Source organism: Bubalus kerabau, chromosome 3 (genome assembly GCF_029407905.1).
Source record: "Bubalus kerabau isolate K-KA32 ecotype Philippines breed swamp buffalo chromosome 3, PCC_UOA_SB_1v2, whole genome shotgun sequence".
NCBI lineage: Eukaryota > Metazoa > Chordata > Mammalia > Artiodactyla > Bovidae > Bubalus > Bubalus kerabau.
This window is the reverse complement of record NC_073626.1, coordinates 24,543,119-24,564,428: the sequence shown is the minus strand read 5'-3', so window position 1 is coordinate 24,564,428 and position 21,310 is coordinate 24,543,119. Positions and strand designations below refer to the sequence as shown.

General features: G+C 45.1%; 1 protein-coding gene and 1 pseudogene across 1 annotated transcript; one reads left to right on the top strand and one right to left on the bottom strand.

Annotated features, from left to right (window-relative positions):
- Positions 1 to 1,615: 1,615 nt before the first annotated feature.
- On the bottom strand, positions 1,616 to 7,370 carry LOC129647196 (ras-related GTP-binding protein C-like; annotated as a pseudogene).
- LOC129647195 (BOLA class I histocompatibility antigen, alpha chain BL3-7-like) lies at positions 7,369 to 10,845 on the top strand. The gene is made up of 8 exons (XM_055574390.1): positions 7,369 to 7,432; positions 7,591 to 7,990; positions 8,276 to 8,460; positions 9,070 to 9,345; positions 9,455 to 9,559; positions 10,000 to 10,029; positions 10,168 to 10,231; positions 10,395 to 10,845. Exons 1-7 carry the CDS (start codon positions 7,369 to 7,371, stop codon positions 10,173 to 10,175), a joined length of 1,068 nt encoding a protein of 355 aa, XP_055430365.1. The 3' UTR covers positions 10,176 to 10,231; positions 10,395 to 10,845.
- Positions 10,846 to 21,310: the final 10,465 nt, after the last annotated feature.

Sequence of the window (21,310 nt, the reverse complement as noted above, 5' to 3'; positions counted from 1 at the left end):
GGGACAGAGCTTCAGTTTAGGAAGGTGAAAATTTCAGGAGATAGATAATGGTGAGAGTAGCACAACAATGTGACTGTACCTAATGTCCCTGAACTGTGCAGTTAAATATGGTTACAATGCTATGTTTTACATTATGTGACTTCCGCCATAATAAAAAAACACTTTAAAAAGTGGAGACTAGGATAGCAAACTAACATAGTAATTATTTTCACCACCACCTACACGCAGAAAAAAAAAAAGCAGGTTTGCTTTAATAACTCCTGATTGACACATTACCAATTCTTATCTTTCTTTAATAAACCACAATGGTAAAAATATGAAAAATAATATATATGTAAATGAATCACTTTGCTGTATAGCAGAAATCAACACAACATTGTAAATCAACTGTACTTCAGTAAAACAAAATTAAAATGTATAAAAATTCTTATCTTTCCTAAGTCATCATCTTAAATCCACATTGTGAATGTATCTTCTGTAGCCTCTGGGATGCAAGAGCTCCTGGAAGCCCCCTGTCCTGAGGAAAGGGAAGCTGGAGACTGAGTTGGTCCCCAGCTACCTGACAGTCCCAGCAGTGGAGCAGCACAAAGATGATGATGAAAGCATCGTTCTTTGAATAGGTTGATACAGAGCCTTTGTTTGAGTTTCCTGAGCCAAACAGAAAATTCCCATTGGCTATCTATTTTACATATGGTAATGTAAGTTTCTGTGTTACTCTTTCCATACATCTCACCCTCTTCTCCCTTCTCCCCACATTCATAAGTCTATTCTTTATGTCTGTTTCTCCATTGCTGCCCTGTAAATAAATTCTTCAGTACCATTTTTCTAGATTCCATATATATTCATTAGGATATGATATTTATCTTTCTCTTTCTGACTTACTTCACTCTGTTAAATTCCCTTTTTAAACAGTGATCAGAATCATTTATCTAATGTAGGGGAAGGAACCCAGATATCTGGTACCCAAAACACAGGTGCAAAGATTTTCTTTTGTCTTAAAGTTTATTCCTCAACACTTCCTAGGGAACAAACACAGCAGCCACTGTTGAGACTTGCTCTTGACTTGATGCAGCATAAAAATTTCTCATTTTTTCAGAAACAAATATAGGAATGTCCTTTGCTGCAGTCAGACCACGTGTCTTCTGAGTTAGCAAGCAAATGCATTTAGAAGGTCTGAGGTGTGCAAGGCCCAAAACTGAAATCTGAGAGACACTGTTAGAACTTAAGCAAGGCAGGATTTTTAGAGACTACTCAAATGAAAATCTAAGTGAAGCATAAAAATTCAGTTCTTTCTATTATTTTCAACTGGTAATTGATGGCAACATTCCCTGGTAAGGATGGGTAAGTGGTATTATCTCCAGGTCCAAAATATCCCAGCTACTTAAAGTAGGGCCCCCAAAAGGAGAAAGACACACAGTTCTGTGATCTCTGGAATTCTTTTTTGCCTTTTTTTTTAAAGAAATAGTAGTGTCAGTTGCACACCACTGGCTGAAGGGGTTTTCATCCAAATGAGAAACTCTACCCCTTATCTCTAGTGGGACAGGCACCAGATTCCCACAAGCGGCAACTCCCATGTCCTGCAACACGTGGTCTCTGACCCTGGTGTGAAGAATACGCTGGCACAGAGCCCTGACCACTGGCGTCCAGGCTAGATTACATTTCATGGTGTGCAATTGTGTGTCAAAGCTTTCAGGTTGGGGGCACTGGTCTGGTGACCACAGCTCCTGTGAGAAGTCACACCCACCTCAAAAACCTCATGAATAGCTTTTCAGAAACAATGGAAGTTATAGTCTATTAAACTTTTTCATTCAAAACTTTCTTCCCTATGGATGCAAACCAGTGCCAAAAATTTAGTCACCTCCTTTAAATACAGGACAGTTGTGTTATTTAGCTTGATGATGGCCTTGGACTCTTTGTGGTAAGCACTTCCACTTCTATTTTCCTTTAACCCAAACATACAACATACATCAATTACAATATCAATCATGTCACAGCAAAGTTCCTATGACAGCATATCTACAGGAGAACTATCTGTTTTAATGTAGATTTTGCTGACAACATCAAAGAGAAAAGCTTTTTCAATACCTGAATTTGATATAAAGGTATTTAATAGGTATTCCAAGGCCAGTAGCTGTGGGATAGTTTCTGCAGCACCTTACTAAAGGCTGCAAATATTGAATGGTCATAAATACTAGTAAAATAAAAGCTAAGATGGAGTTTTTCTAGCCCAGCATCTGCAAGGTCACCATTGGCCCTTTGATGAATGTCCCTCTGTGTTTATATTTTGTAATCATCAGACAGACCATCAACTTTGTGAATAAAAACCAAAGTTAACTAGGTTAACTTTGTAGGCTTTAGAAATGGTAAAGTTTTGTTAAAGCCTCCATGTAGTCATCCTGTGCATCAGTGACATATATCAATGTTCCTGTCCCCCTGAAGATCATCTCAAACCAAAAGCGGGGTCAAAAAAGTCCATTTGCCCAGGAAAACCCCATATTTGGAAATTCACAAAGAAGCTATTAGAAATACCATCTTTGTAAGTCTTGATGGTCCTTTCCAAGAAGAGGGTCTCGTTGGGTGACATTTTATGAAACACCACCTTCTGAATGCAGGACCTCCCCATTGCCCCGGAGGCTCATGGGCAGAATCCTTGACTTGGAGCTGTCAGCGCCCCACTCGGGCCGCAACCTCCGCCGGCCCCCGCCCCAACTCCACCGCCCGAGGCTGCCGCCTCCCCTTCCTCCTGCTTCACATCATAGTCAAGTCCTTTGGGAAGGAATCCGCCGGGAGGTACTTGCCCGCGAGGGGCGTCTCCTCTGCCCAGTACTGCAGGGACACGGGGCTGGAGCTGCAGCCGCCGGTGCCCTGACAGGCCAAGCCAGACCACTGCCTCCCCAGTCCGCCGCTGCCTGTAGGAAGATTGCTATCTGAGCCAATATAAATTTAGATGAAATCATACAGATATGTTGAGTGATAATTTTCTAAAATGTTTTATCATTAATATAAACAGAAAAGTGCCATAAATTGCTTTGCTTGGATAGACTAACTTCTCCCCAGCAGACCACAGAGCTGGGGTGTAGACAAGTGAACCCCGTGTGTTCCCACCCTCCCCCTGCAGTTCCCCTGAGGCAGCGACCTCCTCTCTAGTCTCCCCTCTAGGGCCTGACCCAGGGCCTGACTCAGGGGCTCAATCAACACTCCCTGAAACACTACACTTGGGAAGTGGCCTCTTGTGTGCTACTCAAACAGTGACTTCCTCTAGTAGGCACTGAACCTTAGAGAACTTTTGATTTGCTCTAAGAGCAGGACTGTGAAGGTGGCAAGTGGAAATGTTGGCTTCTTTGCTGACAAAACCATGGAGCCGGCAGCACTTGTGCTATTTCACAGAAGGCCACCAGAGGGCAGAGTGTGGCTGCTTATGACAAACTCTCAGCCCTGCCCCCCCACCCCCACCCCCGCCCCCATTCAAAAGTTGTTTTTTCCCAAGTTAGCATTAATCGGAACATGTTTGAACTTGGAGGATTTCTTTAAGGTGCATTGATTTGCTTTTCTTCTTTCATCTCACTTGGAAGCTAATAAAAGTCCACTACAAGTAATAAGTATAAGTTGTCATAAGTTGTCCCTGACATAAGTTGTCCCTGTGACACATGGTTGGTAAAATTATGTGTTCAGTTCTCAATCTGTATCTAGCCTCTGTCCATCCTCTCTCTATCCATCCATAAACATCTATCTGTGCAACAGTCTATGTAATGTACTAGAGATGCTTTTCAATCATGGTACCACAGATTTGTGACATGAGTCTTTGTGTACTAAGTGTTCTGCTCAGAAGACAGTGGGAATGTCCCTGACGCCATGGGAAGGTGGGCAGTGTGTCTCAGTGGGAGCCGTCCAAAGTGGAAGATCCGCTCAGTGTAGTCAAGGTCAAGTCCATACTGTCTCCTGTCCCCAAAGCATTGAGTCTGCCTTCCTGGGGGAACTTTACTAAAATCCTTCATATTCTAAGAAACATCAGGGTGCAAATAATGAGGAATATTTATAATAACTGTGGGAGAGAGATAAAGTGATGGTTTTAATTACCTGCTACTATGTCAACAACAACCTTCACCGTATTCCATTACAACCGCTACTCAGTCATGTGGGAGCAGAGTCTATACCTTGGTTTCGAGTGTATTACAGACTCTCAGCCCAAAGCACGAGCCAAACTGGACAAAGCATGAGCCAATACTGCTGAATGAATACATTTGAGATCAGGACTTGACAGATTTGAAAATGTATTTGAAATTGGAACTCTTCTGGAGCCGTCTTGACAGGAAGTAATCATAAATTGGCTGCTACCTCGCCTGCCAGGCCCTGGACACTGACAACCTTCCCGTATCATCCCTCAGCCAGGACCCCCTGATCACAGGTATTCCCCACATGAAATCTCACCATCAGCTCTAACTTCTTGGGCTCACTTTGGCCTCCTTGATTGTCCTACTGTGTGTTCACCACTCTAGGGATCCAGGGACACCTCTGATTCCCTTGGGGAATTAATATCAGATCCTATGGTTCCAAATTGGAAAAAGAGTACGTCAAGGCTGTATATTGTCACCCTGCTTATTTAACTTATATGCAGAGTACATCATGAGAAATGCTGGGCTGGAAGAAGCACAACTTGGAATCAAGATTGCCAGGAGAAATATCAATAATCTCAGATATGCAGATGACACCATCCTTATGGCATAAAGTGAAGAGGAACTAAAAAGCCTCTTGATGAAAGTGAGCTGCTGCTAAGTCACTTCAGTCGTGTCTGACTCTGTGCGACCCCATAGACGGCAGCCCACCAGGCTCCGCTGTCCCTGGGATTCTCCAGGCAAGAACACTGGAGTGGGTTGCCATTTCCTTCTCCAATGCATGAAAGTGAAAAGGGAAAGTGAAGTCGCTCAGTCGTGTCCGACTCTTAGTGACCCCATGGACCGCAGCCTACCAGGCTCCTCTGTCCATGGGATTTTCCAGGCAAGAGTACTGGAATGGGTTGCCATTGCCTTCTCCAAGAGAGGAGAGTAAAAAAGTTGTCTTAAAGCTCAACATTCAGAAAACTAAGATCATGGCATCCGGTCCCATCACTTCATGGGAAATAGATGGGGAAACAGTGGAAACAGTGGCAGACTTTATTTTAGGGGCTTCCAAAATCACTGCAGATGTTGATTGCAGCCATGAAATTAAAGGACGCTTACTCCTTGGAAGGAAAGTTATGACCAACCTAGACAGCATATTAAAAAGGAGAGACATTACTTTGTCAACAAAGGTCTGTCTAGTCAAGGCTATGGTTTTTCCAGTAGTCATGTATGAATGTGAGAGTTGGACTATAAAGAAAGGTAAGCGCTGAAGAATTGATGCTTTTGAATAGTGTTGTTGGAGAAGACTCTTGAGATTCCCTTGGACTGCAAGGAGATCCAACCAGTCCATCCTAAAGGAGATCAGTCCTGGGTATTCATTGGAAGGACTGATGTTGAAGCTGAAACTCCAATACTTTGGCCACCTGATGTGAAGAGCTGACTCATTGGAAAAAACCCTGATGCTGGAAAAGATTGAGGGCAGGAGGACAAGGGGACGACAGAGGATGAGAGGGTTGGATGGCATCACCTACTCAATGGACATGAGTTTGGGTAAACTCCAGGAGTTGGTGATGGACAGGGAGGACTGGCGTGCTGCGGTTCATGGGGTCACAAAGAGTCAGACACGACTGAGTGACTGAAGTGAACTGAACTGATGGAGTAAAGTTTAAGGATGAGACTTAATTGACAAGGCAAGAATTACACGGACAAGTAAAGCTCTACATGACTTAACTTGATGGTGTTGTTTTCCTGGAGCAATGAATGGTGGCATAAAATAGATTATATTTTTTTCTTTAAAATGAGTGTGCTTGGTGAACATTAGCTTTACTCTGATGATGCTGTAAAAGATATGATACACTGCAAGAGGAACAGAAGTAAGTATATCATGTTATAATAGGGCATAGAATGGTATGTTAATTCTACAATCTGCTATTATCCACTTGTGTTAGAGTAACTTAAGAAAACCTGGTGTGAATATCAGCCTCTCAAAATTCTCATGCTTAGATGAAATTCAAAAGATGGGGTTCTAATCTTAACATAGGCCTTGCACAAATATTGCTATGTTGTACTTCTTATTGCAAAAATGAGCTGCTTTTTTTAGGAAAATCAAAAGGCTTATGGTCATATTTCAAAATGCAAATTATTTTTCTAAAAAAAAAATCTTCTAAGATGACATAGGAAGTACACATCAAGCACTTCTGCTACATTCCAAAGTATTATGTCCCTAGGAAAATTATTTGTGTGAGCTGAAAGCCTCTCTTTCATGGAATACAGTGTTTACTGCAAAAAATGAATGATGCTGGAAGATCTACAAAACTTAGTGAAGCATTGTATTAGTTTTAAAAAATCTTATATTAGTATAAAAGACAGTCAATGTGCAAAATAAGCTTATGGATTTTAGTGTAATAGAATAGGAAATATTCAATAATATCGTTTCAGGTCCACTTTGAAAATAGCCTTTGAGAAACTACCACTTTTGTAGTTTTAGTTTTGGATCAAGGATGAACTTAGATAATTATCTGAAAAGTTATTTAAAATACTATTATGTGTGTGTGTGCTTTTTATTTTCATAGATTTCAACCAAAATAATGGATTTAACATAGAAGCAAACATAAACATCCAGCGATCTTCTAATGAGAGTGACAAGAAGGGACTTGCAAAAATATAAAAATGTAAAAAGCTCCACTGTTCCCACTGTAGTGTTTATTTGGGGAAATAGTTATATTCCATGTTAACTGTGTGAGTTATTAACATTATTCTAAATAAATGAATAAGCAAATTCTAACTCTATTATTTCTACTATGCAAAATATCGATGGAAGTAACTATAAACAAAATTACCCTTGGGGTCCACACTAATTTGTTGGATTGTATAAATATTCTGACCAAAAATGTTTTGAAAATCGCTGCCAGAAGCCCTTGGGCCAGGACTCAGGGAGTGTGACAAAAAGCTCTCGGTGCAGGAGAGAAGGGATCAGGACAACGTCCCAGGTTCCCCGGAGGGCAAGGGTCTCAGGGTCTCATAGTCAAGGGCCGTGTCTGGCTGGGGCCGGGACGCTCCATCTAGGGGCTTCCCGTCTACACGTGTTTGACTTTCTCTCTCACAATCTGTGTCCGGCCCTCCTATCTGGACACTTGTGACGCGGGCCCAGGTCTCACTCCCATTGGGTGTCCGACTTCTAGCTGCCAGTATTCATGTCCGCGGTACCAGGTTACAAAGTGTTCATCCACCCGCTGAACTCGCTTCTCCCCAGACCCGGGAGATGCGGGTCATGAGGCCGAGAACCCTACTCCTGCTGCTGCCGGGTGCGCTGGTCCTGACCGAGACCTGGGCGGGTGAGTGCGGGGTCGGGAGGGAACGGCTTCTGCGGGGAGGTGGGTGGGCAGGACCCCCAGGGAAAGAGCGAGCCAGCCGCCCTCGCCCTGACCTGCCCCCTCCCCCGTCCCGTCCTGTCCCTCCCTTGCTTCCCGCCCCCTCTTCTCTGCCCCGCAAGTCCTGGTCCTTCTCCGACCGTTTCCGTCTCACGAGCCCCTCGCCCTTCCCTCCTCCCAGTTCCGTCACCTCAGGCCCGGGACCCGAACCACGAGGAGGTCGGGCCGGGTCTCACCCCTCCCCGCCCCCAGGCTCCCACTCCCTGCGATATTTCGTCACCGCCGTGTCCCGGCCCGGCCTCGGGGAGCCCCGCTTCATCGCCGTCGGCTACGTGGACGACACGGAGTTCGTGCGGTTCGACAGCAACGCCCCGGATCCGAGGATGGAGCCGCGGGCGCGGTGGGTGGAGCAGGAGGGGCCCGAGTATTGGGATCGGAACACGCGGAGAATCAAGGACTCCGCACTGACTTTCCGAGCGAACCTGAACAACCTGCGCGGCTACTACAACCAGAGCGAGGCCGGTGAGCTACGCGGGCCCGGGTCCAGGTCACGACCCCCATCCCCAGGAACCGGCGGCGTCGCCCCGAGTCTCCGTTTCCGAGGGTCACCCCAACACTGTGAGACCCGCCCCTCCCCCCGGGAGGAGCTCGCGGGAACTTGAACCGGTTTCATTTCAGTTTGGGTTTAATCCCTGCGGATGGTCGGGGCGGGTCAGAGTCTCACACCGTCCAGGAGATGTACGGCTGCGACGTGGGGTCGGACGGGGGTTTCCTCCGCGGGTATGATCAGTACGGCTACGATGGCAGAGATTACCTCGCCCTGAACGAGGACCTGCGCTCCTGGACCGCGGCGGAGACGGTGGCTCAGATCTCCAAACGCAAGTTTGAGCAGCGTGGTGCTGCGGAGCGGGTGAGGAACTACCTGAACCGCGAGTGCGTGGAGGGGCTCCGCAGACACCTGGAGAACGGGAATGACACGCTGCTGCGCGCAGGTACGAGGGGCGCGGGGCCTCCCTGATCTCCCCTCGGGCTGGAGCTGGCTTCCCATGAGGAGAGGAAAATGGGGTCCCTGTGGGAACAGCGCCCCAGGTTCTTGTCAGGAGAGGGAGGAATGCGCCCAGATTTCAATATTCTGTACAAGAAGGTGACTCGCCAGTAGCTTCATTTCTCTGAAGAACAATTAAGGAATCCAGTGCCTTTGGGGAAGAAGCAGGAAACCATCCCTGAAATCACTGGTCAGCGGGGCCCTTTCACCCTGCCCGCCATCTTGTGACCCATGACTTTCTCAAGGCCTGTTCTCAGACCTAGAGCATCATAAGAGGCCAGACTCCAGCTTTTCTGAGTCATTCAGTTTCCAACGAAGTCAGGACCACTGCTCTGTATTCTCCCCCTTAAGGTGGAGCATCCTACCGTGGCTCTCACCCTGACTCCAGAACTTTACAAGGACTAGGAGATTTTCCCAGACACCAGAGCCCAGGCTGGTGCTTGTGCTTTTTCTTTTCAAACTCATTCTCTCATCATTTCTCAGAATGGTCACGTGATGCTTCCTCCGTGGCCCATGGGAGTAACAAAGTGTGAATTTTCTGATTCTTCTTCCTCAGACCCTCCAAAGACACATGTGACCTGTCACCCCCTCTCTGGCCATGAGGTCACCCTGAGGTGCTGGGCCTTGGGCTTCTACCCTAAGGAGATCTCACTGACCTGGCAGCGTGCCGGGGAGGACCAGACCCAGGACATGGAGCTTGTGGAGACCAGGCCTTCAGGGGATGGAACCTTCCAGAAGTGGGCGGCCCTGGTGGTGCCTTCTGGAGAGGAGCAGAGATACACGTGCCGTGTGCAGCATGAGGGGCTTCAGGAGCCCCTCATCCTGAGATGGGGTAAGGATGGAGATGGGATGTAGCTTTTCTCAGATAAAGCAGGAGCCCTTCAGGACTCAAAGGTCAGGACTCAAGCCTGAGGTCAGGGCCTCTTCCTTTTCCTCCACAGAACCTCCTCAGACCTCCTTCCTCACCATGGGCATCATTGTTGGCCTGGTTCTCCTCGTGGTGGCTGTGGTGACTGGAGCTGTGATCTGGAGGAAGAACCGCTCAGGTAGGGAAGGGAGGGAGGGATCTGAGTTTTCTTGTCTCACTGAGGGGTTTCAAGTCCAGGTAGAAGTTTGGCTGCCTTGTTCCTGGGAAATACCATCCATACATATGGGCTTGCTGGTCTGGAGCTGATGCTAACATTGACCCTTTTGTAAAGTACATGTGAAAATGAAAGATAGATTTTTCACCTTCATAATTCCAGTTGGGACCTGTTTCTCAGCACCTGAAAGTCAGAGGGGAAGGTCCCCACTGAGTTCAGACCTCTAGAAGGGTTGGAGATGGTCCAGACCCCCCCACGTCTCCTTTCTTTATATTCCTGATTCTGTCCTGGATTTTTGGTTACAGTTCCAGAAAGTTCTCTGGGGTCCAAAAGTAGGGGGTTTCTCTAGGACATCATGATTCAGTCTTCTCCATGGATTCTCGCATGATGTTTTCTTCTTGCAGGTGAAAGACGGCACTACACTCAGGCTGAAAGTAAGTACAGAGGGGATGCGATTCCTGGGACCTTCTGAGGGTGCGGACAAGAGGTCATGGGGGCTCACCTCCTCAACGTTCCTTCTCTAGTTTCTTTCCTGTGGATTCTGACCACATCCTGGTCTTGTTCTCCCCCAGGCAGTTAACTTTCATCATACCAGAGCTCTGATGTGTGTGACCAGAGCTCTCATGGATCCTAGAGGTGAGACCCTGGAGGGTCTTGACTGGGAGAGGAGTTGGTGCAGGGGAGACACACTGGGTGGTGGGGGTCTTTGAGTGGAACATGTGAGCATGTGGGGGGCTGTGGAGAATGTCAGCCCTTATATGACTGATCTACACTGGTTCATGATTCTTTTCTTTCACAGTGTGAAACAGCTACCTTGTGGAGCCTGAGTGATGCAAGATTCCATATCCCACCCCTGCATTATGACTTGAAGAGCTGACTTCTCTTTCTGCAGAAGTCATCTGCATGTGTCTGTGCTGCTATTAGCATAATGTAAAGAAGTGGTGAGCCTGGCCCTCCTCTGTCCACCACGACCCCTCCGCACCCTGGACTGTTTTCTCTGATGGTCCTTCCTGATCCAACAGAGGCCGGGCTGGGCTGTCTCCATCTTTGTCTTAACTTCTTTTCCTTTTTCATATCTTATTGAAAATCAGGATCCAAACTACAGATTTCCCCGTAGGTCCTCATCAATCTTGTCCCCTAGTGTTTGTCTGAGTGGGTCTGTTTTGTAAAACTTTAGAAATGTTTGTACAGTTTTAGTATGTCTAAATGTCTTTGGTAATATTAAATTAAATTTAGTAAAAGCAAAGAAATTGCTTTTCCTTTATGATCATTTTAGTCATCTTCATATATGCTTTATCCTTACTAATCAAGTCTTTTATTTCATTTTTCAGTTTTTTTCCATTTCCCTCAAAATATCAATGTTACTGGTTTCTAAGAACTCATTTATGACTAAGGATAGTAGCTATTTGTCATGAAGTGTAAATGAAATACCATGTTTTATTGCCACCTGGTAAGCCCTTAAAGCAGAGTCTAATTTGGGTTTATATTTGGTTAGAAAATAGGACTCATAAGTCAGCACTAATTGTTTTCTGAAAAGAAAAATATCCTGTGATGCAGTGTGAAGGAGGGTTGGTTGCCAAGAAGGGAAGAACAGCACTTGTGAGAAACACACAAGTGGCACTGATGTCAGTGTGAGTAGATGTAATGCTGTAGCTACCACAATACAACATTTGGCCTGAGGTCACAAAATAAAGATATAGGGAGGTGCTTGACATTGATTCTGCTTTCCAGGTGGCTCCGTGATAAACAATCCATTTGCCAATGCAGAAGACTTAGGAGATGCAGGTTTGATTCTTGGGCCAGGAAGATCCCCTGGAGAAGGGAATGGCAACCCACTCCAGTATTCTTGCCTAGAAAATTCCATGGACAGAGGAGCTTGGGGGTCTACAGTCCATGGGTCGCAAAGAGTTGGACGTGAATGAGTGACTGAGCACGTACACAGCACATTACACTGATCATTCATTCATACCGGCTGCATGCCAGATACATGACACAATGTTTTACATCTGGGAAACATCACTGAAGTTAAAGAGAAAAATTGCTGGCCTTATGGAGCATGTATTCAAGTGGTAGGAGACAGACTATGTCTTATCAGTAGGCTCAATAAGGAAAGTGTTCTGTTATGAAAGGATGGGAACAATAGAAAGATGCAGTGGGGAAGGTGATGCACAGTGTGAGTGTGAGGACAAGGAAGGTGGCTATTGTACTAGGGTGGTCACTGTGGGTCTCACTGGGAAAGTGGCCTTGGGGGAAAGATTTAAAGGACATGCTGAGTTACCCCCGATGACTGGAGGAGGTTCTTTCCAGGCAGGGGGAACCTCCAGGCAAATGCAATGGGCAGGAGGATGTCCGTGTGTTTCTGTTAAAGTGAGGAGGCCAGTATGGCTGGAGCAGATTAACTGAGATGAGGTCAGAGGTACAGCCAGAACTTGTAGGTCGGGAAGTGTTTTGACTTTTGCTCTGAGTGAGATGGGAATTATAAGATTGTTTTCAGCAGCAGAAGAATGTGGTACAACATTTATTTTTTGATATTTTAACTTTATTGGAGTATAGTTGACTTATAATGTTATAGAAGTTTTGGGTGTACAGCAAAGTGACTCAGTTATTCATATACATATACTCATTCTTTTTTAGATTCTTTTCTCATATAAGGTATCACAGAATATTGAGTAGGGTTTCCAGGGCTATACAGTAGGTCCTTGTTGGTTATCTGTCTTTTCTGTAGTAATGTATGTATGTTCATCCCAGGCTTCTGATTTAATCCTCCCCACAACATGTTCCCTTGGGAACCATAAATCTGTTTTTGCTGTTAGTCTGTGTCTGTTTTGTAAATAAGTTCAGTTGTATCTTTTAAAAAAACTAGATTCCACATATGAGTGATATTTCAGGTGGAATCATTGTCTTTCTCTGACTGACTGACTTCACTTAGTGTGATAATCTCTAGGTCTGTCCTTGTCACTGCAAATGACATTATCTATCCAAATAGGTCCAAGATGGCAGATGAGTCAACTTCTGCTAGACCCTGAGCCTCGATATGCACTCCACATCAACAAGCTAAATGACACGCCCACAGGTTCTATGAGGGTTTCAAGGCAGATCATTAAGGTCAAAAGTCTGACCACGGTCCAATTCCTTGAAATCCCACCATTTTCCCAAAATAGCTGGAATACTCCTCCCACTCATTAGCCTATGAAATCACCCAGTCTTATAAAAACTGACAACTCCATGGCCTCTTGCGACTCTCGCCTTCTGAGATGGCTTACACAATGTCTACAGAGTGTGTTTCTCTCTAAAAAATCCACTTTTTACCTACCACTTTGTCTCTCACTGAATTCATTCTGAGAAGAGACATCAAGAACCTGAGAATCAGTAAGTCCTGAGACCAGATGTGATGTCAGTTAAAAGGACATGGATTTGAGTCCCAATCTGAGTTGCCCAGTTTCACTTGGATTCTTTGTCCCACATCTTAGCTTCCGGATCTTCAGCTCAGACTCCCCAGGGCTCTGCCCTCCCCTTCATGTGATCATAGTGCAGGAAGGCCTGACCATCCAAGTGTCCACCAGCAAAAAAGCTGGCCTGCACAGATCCATCCTGGAACAGCACCGTGATATAACAAAGACTGTGGGATCCTGGGGAAGGAGGAACCACAGATGAAGCTGCTTTCTGGAGACAAGTGCACATCAGATGTTTCACAGACAAGTTCTGTGTCCTGACCTGCTCCAGGTGCTGAGGATGCAGAACATGCATGTGTACAAGGGACCAGAATGAGGATTTCCATACGGGAAAAATGGGAAAGAGAAGGAGGGAGAGGGGAATCGAGGAGTGGAGGGAGAGGGTGGAAATGAACACACATGTAGGACAAGTGCCAGGCCAGGGAGGCACCGGCTCCCTAAGGGTCCAGGCAGGTGGGCAAGGGGAGAGGCAGGAAGAGCAGGGTGAGGGGAGGTGGAGTCAGAGGGAGGAAAGGGCAGTGTCAGACCCAGGACCAGAGGGATCCCTGGTCAGAGGGGGGCCAGGTGAGATGGAGAGCAAGGGCTGCTGCCCCTGGTGTGGGCTCATCATGGACAAGGCGGGCTCCAGGGAGGGTGAGGCAGGAGGCAGAGGGGCCTGAGGGGCTGGGCTGTGGCCCCAAGAGAGATGAAGGTGGGCCAGTAACCTGGGGGAGGTGAAGGAGTTGGTCTGGGTGCAGAGTGCAAAGAGGCATGGTGAGGCCCTCTAGGGAAAGACCAGTTGACCAAGTGGCATAAAACAAAGATTTTGTTGAGGTAGTGAGAGCCCGCTGGTATCCAGGAACCAAAGAGAGGGTGATGAAAGCCAAGGAGGTGGGCAGTGGACCAAGGGCAGTATTCCCACTGTGGAGGAGGGGCAAGAGGCTGCAGAGGAGATAGTGGTGAGGGCCTGGGACTGGGGGACAGGGCATCTGTTAAACATCTGTTACCCAGGGTAACCCCTCCTTGGGTTAGGGTGAAGACAGGAGAAGAGAAGTGCCCTGGGTGAAGGAGGGTGAGAGTGAGGTGGTGATTTGGGAATCGCAAGAGTGGGCCTGTTACTAATTACTTGGTGAGGGCCCAAGGCACTCGGACAAGGGTGGGAGCAGGGCAAGGTGCTAATGGGGGGAGCTGGAGAGGGACCAGGGCAAGTGCAGTCCAGCACCTGTGGCCTGGAGAGTGGAGGAATCCAGAGGCTGAGGTTTAGGATGCAGGAGTGGGAGGGGCTGTGTTGGACGAGGGCCAACAACAGGTGCCTGCATGGGGGCGGTGAAGGAGGAATGGGTGTCAAGGAATGGGTGTCAGGTCCTCCCCTAGGGGCTGGGCACTGTGCTCAGGGATCATTAGCAGGAAAGCTCCTCCTGGTGATGAAAATAGGGCAGTGAGGGTGGAGGGAAATGCCCCTGAGCAAAAGTCACCCCGGGGGTGGGGGTGGGGAAAGAAAGGCTAGTGAAAGCTGAGGGGAGGTAGGAGCCTTGCAGGTGACTGATTCTGGAAGGAGAAGACCCATGAGGGGAGGAGAGGGACCTGTGGTGGGAAAGGGGATACAAGGTTGACTGAAGGAACTAGAGATTACTCTAGGTATGTTAAATAGGAAGGGGTTTTACAAAGGCTGTTAGGAGCTTTTGAAATCTCTAGAAGGACTGAGGGAGCAGATTCCCAGCTAAGCCTGATGAAACTATAACCAGAACAATGTAGATACATTAGATGTTCCTTTGAAGCTTGTCTATAAATTTATCAGTAATTTGTCACCAAATTCTCCTTCAACAGTGTAATTTTCCTCTCCTTTCACATGCATGCTAATTAATCAGTTTCATCTTTTTCTTGGGCATAGCTTTCTGTAGCTAGTAAAAGAATTCTTTTGATTCCTGAGGTTTTGGCCCCAAACTCCTGTTTCAGTGTGGACCTGTTGACCCCTGTTTAAACATCTGAAAGTGACAAATTATTTCAGATTAGACATTTAAGTATATAAAACAATACTGCTTAACATCTGAAGGTGACAAGAGAACTCTGGAACTTTCTTGACCTAGGACAGAAAAGAAAGGACTGTTGGTTGCTAAGGACACTGTTTCCACTGCAGTTTTGACTGTCATTATGTGTAGTTTGAAGGATTGTGCTATGGAGAAAAATGCAGCTTTTCCTTGATATTACAGTGATCTAAACTAAAGCTGAGCGAGATTACACTCTATTAAGCAGTGGAACTAGATTAGAACCCAAGTTTTCTGGCTGTTTCTTCTCTGGTGTCTATTTTCACTCCATAATTTACCTACACTCAAAAAATGACCGACTCATTCGTGGCAAAAATCATTAGAAATCCTACACTAGAACAAAAACCCTTGCAGAAGTGGGACACCCCGTCACTACTGTAGCCTCAGTGCTGAAGGCAATCCCTGTCCCAGAGCAGGTGCTTAATAAATGTGCATAGATGAATGAATAGGTAAACGAATGAGTGGTGTGGCTGTTTACAAGTGGGAAAGCACAACTCCTGAAATGTTAAGGAACTCACTGAAAGCCAGTTATATTTAATAAATTACAAGACGTGTGTGAACATATGCTGTGCTCAGTGCCCAGCAAGTGCAAGACAAGGAGGGAGCTGGGGTGCGACCCTGTGCGATGCCAGCCCTCCTCCCCTTCGAGACCACAAAGGTGATGCATTTCTAGGAGAGGCTCCCCTCTCAGAGGACCACTACCCAGCCGCTGCCACTAGAGGGCGCATCGAGACATTTCATCAGGAAGATACAGGCCGCCCAGGAGCCTCTTTTTGTTCAGGCCTTTTGTTACCATTGCCAGTTTCATTGACGTTTTTTACCATCCTTGCATTCCTTCTCCCCCGGCCCCCCGCACCCCCTACCTCCGCCTCTCATTATCTCTTTTCCTATGCTGACTGTATTTTAAGTTAAATCTTCAATTTAACAATTTTAACCACATCGAAATTTCCCTTATGCCAGTTTTTATCATCCTGACATTTATGTATTTGACTTTACTAGTGAGTTCTACTTTTTAAATACTTGCAGGTCTGTGATCCAGTTTCCAACCCTGCATTGTACCTCAGTGCCATTCACAAATCGGGTATCAACTGCAGGCAGCTAAACACAAGCAGCGAATACTAATCAGAACAAGGAAGAATGGATCTGTTATGGTCTCAGAGTGAGAGAAAACACCTCTGCTCAAGCATGCATTCAAGCTCTCCTTGCTCGCTGCCCTTATGGTTACATGACTGATAGTAAATGTCACTGCTGAAGGCTTTATGACTTTTTTAAGGTTCCCAAAGAAGGTGTAACATTAAGAAATTTAACAACTTCTGCATCTACCTGATAGCAATGTCTACCAGCTCCCCCCATGCACCTTGAAGGCAGAAGCTGTTTATATGGCTCTCCACTGTGTCCTCGGAGCCACACAGAGTAACCGGCCTATGTGTCCTTAGTCAAGATCCGATGGATGGTTAAATGAATCACCACACACCATCTCTCTCATGGGTAGAGCATAGGCGCTGAAAAACTCTCCTGGGTGGAGAAAGTCATAGTTCCTTGAATCTGCCCTGATTCAGGGATGCTGCCTTGAAAACTCTTGGGGTGGGGTCCTGAACCAAAAATGGAGCAACTCTACTTGTGTCCAAGCTTCAGATTCTTTCGAGGGTGGAGCCTGAGATGCTACAACTATTTTACAAAGCAGAATGCACCTGTCAAGGTAAATAAATGCCCTCAATATAAAAACTGATGATACATTTCCTATTGTTCATTGCTCACATGGAGATGGGTTTATTTGTATCTGTGTGTCCCAGATTCATTTTCAGGCTGGGGTCTCCCCAAGAATGGGGACGGTGTCCAGTTTGTCTTGCTTGGCTCAGAACTCAAAACAGCTTAAACGCTAGGTCTGAGGACCTGTCACTGCAAGCCTAAAGAAGAAGAGGCTGAAGGAGAAAGGTTTACTGAGGAGGGTGCTGAAGTTCACTTGAGATTCAGCTCTAATGAGGAAAACAGTGAATGAAGACCCGAGTTTTACTCCGCTCTTTCCATCCCACTCTACCACTCCCAATTCATGTGTTGTTGTTTAGCCACTGAGTCATGTCCAACTGTTTGCGACCCCCTGGACTATCGTCCGCCAGGCTCCTCTCCTTTGTCCATGGAGTTTTCCCAGACAAGAATACTGGAGCAGGTTGCCATTTCCTTCTCCAGGAAATCTTCCTGACCTGGGGATGGAACCCAAGTCTCTTGCATCTCCTGTATTGGCAGGTGGATTCTTTGCCACTGAGCCACCATTTGGGGACAAATTTATTTAACTCCTCTGAGCCTCAGTCTTTGAATTTCAAAAAGGGGGATGCTTTTCCTACCTCACAGAGCCAATGTAAGGATAAAAAGAGACCAAGTGTGTGAAAGTGGCCCAGAGTGCCCATAGACGTGTCATAAGGCTCAGGTCAATTACCTTCTCTCCCTTGGGATTTCCTGGGTCTGCAGCAGCTGAGGGACCCACCCTAGGCTTTGGGCCCCATCCCCATACATACGTCTATTAAAGCACCTTACAAGGGAATTGTTGGTTTTCTTGTCCTCAAGGGCAAGAACTATGTCATTCACTTCTGTTAGTCTGACATCCTTGTTCTCAAAAGAATCTACTGGACTCATTAAAGGAATTTTAATTTCTTTGTGTTTCCGAACAAGACCAAAACTGAATAAATAGCACCAAAATCAAGCATGTGTTCATTTGTTTATCCCAAAATATGTTTATTTCATCAACTCTAAAAAGACACTGAGTTTAAGATACACCATTACTCATGTCCCACTAAGAAAGGAAAAAAGCTGCCAATTGAAGTAGGACATACCGCCAATGGTAAGACATGTCTCCTACTTCTTTATTTATTTGCACCTTCTTTCCAGTGTTCTATTTTAATGTCAAACTGAAATTTCAATTTAAAATGATTTGTTTTATAATTTTGAGCACACACACAGATAATAACCCCCCCAAAATGTAGTAAAGAATTAATATGGGAAAGACAATTAGCTAAGTGTTTACTGAAGTTGTTCCACAAGTGGGGAGGGGGGTGGTATATAGATTTTGTATTTTTAGATTCAGGCATTTGTTTATAACATTGTTCATTGGAAAATTTGTGTTTGCTCAAGACAACCTTAATCTAATGATAATTTCATTTAATAGTTTTTAAAGGAAAACTGTTACCTTAATAGTTTGTTTAGAAGTAGAATAGGGTATTTTTTATTTCATCAAATTTTGGTGGAGATTTTTGGTACTTTTAGCTTCAGCACTTATGTGTGGTTACAATTTAAAATCTTAAAGCTTCTACTGTCTTCAATATATTACTATTTGTTATAGGAACTTTCATTAATACTGCTGCTGCTGCTGCTAAGTCGCTTCAGTCATGTCCAACTCTGTGTGACCCCACAGAGGGCAGCCCACCAGGCTCTCCCATCCATGGGATTCTCCAGGCAAGAACACTGGAGTGGGTTGCCATTTCCTTCTCTCATTAATACCAGACAAAGGCAAATACAGCAGTTAAAGGAAAGAGCTTGAATTGAAACATTTTTTTGAATTGAAACATTTAAGATGAGACTAACTACTCTTTTTTTTTTGGAACTGAGGTATAGTTGAGATACAATATTATATAAGTTTCAAGTGTACAACATAGTGATTCACAATTTTTAAAGGTTATATCCTGTTTAGAGTTATTATAACATATTGGCTGTATTCCCTGTGTTGTATAATATATCCTTGTTATTTTATTTAATACATGGTAGTTTGTACCTTTTAATCCCTTGCCCCTATCTTTCCTCCCCTCTCCCTTCTCCCTGCTGGTAACCACTGGTTTGTTCTCTATATCTGTGAGCCTGTTTTTGTTGTTGCCTGTTTTTGTTATAGTCACTAGTTTGTTTTATTTTTTAGATTACACATAAAAGTCATAGCATATGGTATTTGTCTTTGTATGACATTTCACTTCTTATATTGCAAGTCCATCCATATTGTTGGAAAAGGCAAAACTTTATTCTTTTTATGGTTGAGTAATATTCCACTGCATACATATACCATATTTTCCTTATGCATACATCTGTTGATGGATACTTATGGTGATTCCATATCTTGGCTGTTGTAAATGGTGCTGCTATGGACATTGGGGTGCATATATTTTTTTGAATTAGTGTTTTTGAGGTTTTTTTTTTTTTTTCCAGATATATACCCAGGAGTGGAATTGCTGGGTCATATGACAGTTCTATTTTCAGTTTTTTGAGAAATTTCCATACTGTTTTCCACAAGAGGCTGCACTAATATACATTCCTACCTACACTGTACAAGGGTTCTCTTTTCTTCACATCCTTGCCAACATTGGTTATTTGGTTCTTTTTGATGACAACCATTTAGATAATGTTTAAAACTCTAATGTAATGGGGGAGAATGAAGAAAATGATTATTGCCAACTCTTATTTCTTACATTGCTCTCAAGATCCCTATTCTCAAGGAACTAACATTCTAGTGGAAGGAGATATACAGTGAGCAATGGAAGGATATATACAGTGAATTAAAAGAGATTCAACTTGCGAACTTCTGTTGGGATGCTCCATAAAGGAAAAATGTATGGTGATGTATAGACTCTAGAGTTAGGGGTTTTAGATAAATCGCAGAAAAGGTCATGACTAGATTAGAAAAATAACTACGTGTTATTCAGGTATCAAACAACACCTTCTGTAGGGAGAATGTTGAATCACTACTGCTGGACAACTTCACCAAACATTCTCGTTTGCAAAGACAGGAGACTGGGCTGGAATGTGCACTCACAGACATTTCTGTGAGTGGTGACACACCCAAACGGGCATAAATCCTGTTCAGGCACAATTCTTTAAGGGGTGTGCTCGCTCGATCTCCCTAGTCTGGGCAGCAGAGTAACAGCATCTGGCAGTTGGGGTCACCTGGATTTTGTTCTTCTGCGTAACAATACCTAAAGAAAGACTTTCTTGAAATATTGGGCTTTATAAAGAAGAAAAGAGGATTAGCTGAGTGGGGCTGGACTCACACTGGATGAACTGTATACAGTCACTACAAAGATGACACGCATAGATGCGTGTAATAAATTATAGTGTCACAACGAGTATGAGCGTAATATGACGTGGAAGCCACTACCAAGCCTTGTAGGCCAGGGTCCCAGGAGTGGTCAGGGAGGGATTTCCCTGACTCTTTGAGTCTTCCTATTTGTCCTTCGGGATGTTTCTGCAGCATCTCCACCTTGTCTTTTTCTATCTTCAGTACTATCCAGAGACCAGGTGGCCGTGCATCTCTCTGTGGGCCCCCTTCCCAGCAGCACCTTGCAGAGGTGGTCACGTTCTGGAGATGGAGACTAGATGGTAAGACGAGGGAGGTGGACTTGGAAAAGACCCTGTGCTTTTGGCAGAACTGCTGACCCAGAGGGACATGGGTATCTTGGGGGTAATTGATATGGGCCAGTTAACTCTAAGAGTTTCCTTTACCCTGTGTATCCTTATGCCATTATCCTATGTAGTGATACAACCCCAGGATCTGTGGAAGCAGCAAAAAGAACGAAAATTGAATTTCCCTCTAGTCCACCTGGTAGTCAGTACATACTGATGAGTGACTAGTTGGCTTCATCCTGTAGATGACTCTACGTCCTTGAATGTGGTGCTCTTGAGAGAACAGAAAGCTGTATCCCTCACCTAGATGGACCGAGATGAACAGACAGAAAGGTATGGAGTGTTTGACCCATGCTGGGCCCTTAATAACTGTTTTGTTAAAATAACTGGATTTAGATACATGACCTAGACAGAAACAAGTATTTGCTTCATTTCTTTGATCAGACTTAATGAGTATCTCTTATATTTGAGTTACGTGTATCTTCCCCAAATAGTTTTCACATCCAAACCTGGTAGATAGGTAAAGGTAATTTTCCTGAAGACATAACCATGGCCAGAATTAGGTGATACTCAAAGTGGACAGGCATTCTTCTGAGTGTCCCTAAATGCTTATTCTCAGGGCTGGCCACCTTCTTCATCTGGTGGTTCCAGGGCTCTAGACTGGGAGGAGAGTGGAGGCCTAAGAACACATATTCACACTTCGTGGGGTCCTGTAGAGGCTGAGAGGAGTCTCATTTGCTGAAGAACCAACCGTAGGCGCTGCTGGGATTCTCCTTATGGTGTACTCCAATCCATGATGTGGGGATGATAAACAACTCAGGGGAGTGGATTTAACGGCTGCAGGAAATAATTTTTCTAGGGAG

Coding starts and splice junctions, on each gene's coding strand:
- LOC129647195 (XM_055574390.1), top strand. CDS start 7,369: ATGAGGCCGAGAACCCTACTCCTGCTGCTGCCGGGTGCGCTGGTCCTG. Junction 9,346..9,454: donor GCCCCTCATCCTGAGATGGG/GTAAGGATGGAG, acceptor TTTCCTCCACAG/AACCTCCTCAGACCTCCTTC. Junction 9,560..9,999: donor CTGGAGGAAGAACCGCTCAG/GTAGGGAAGGGA, acceptor TTCTTCTTGCAG/GTGAAAGACGGCACTACACT.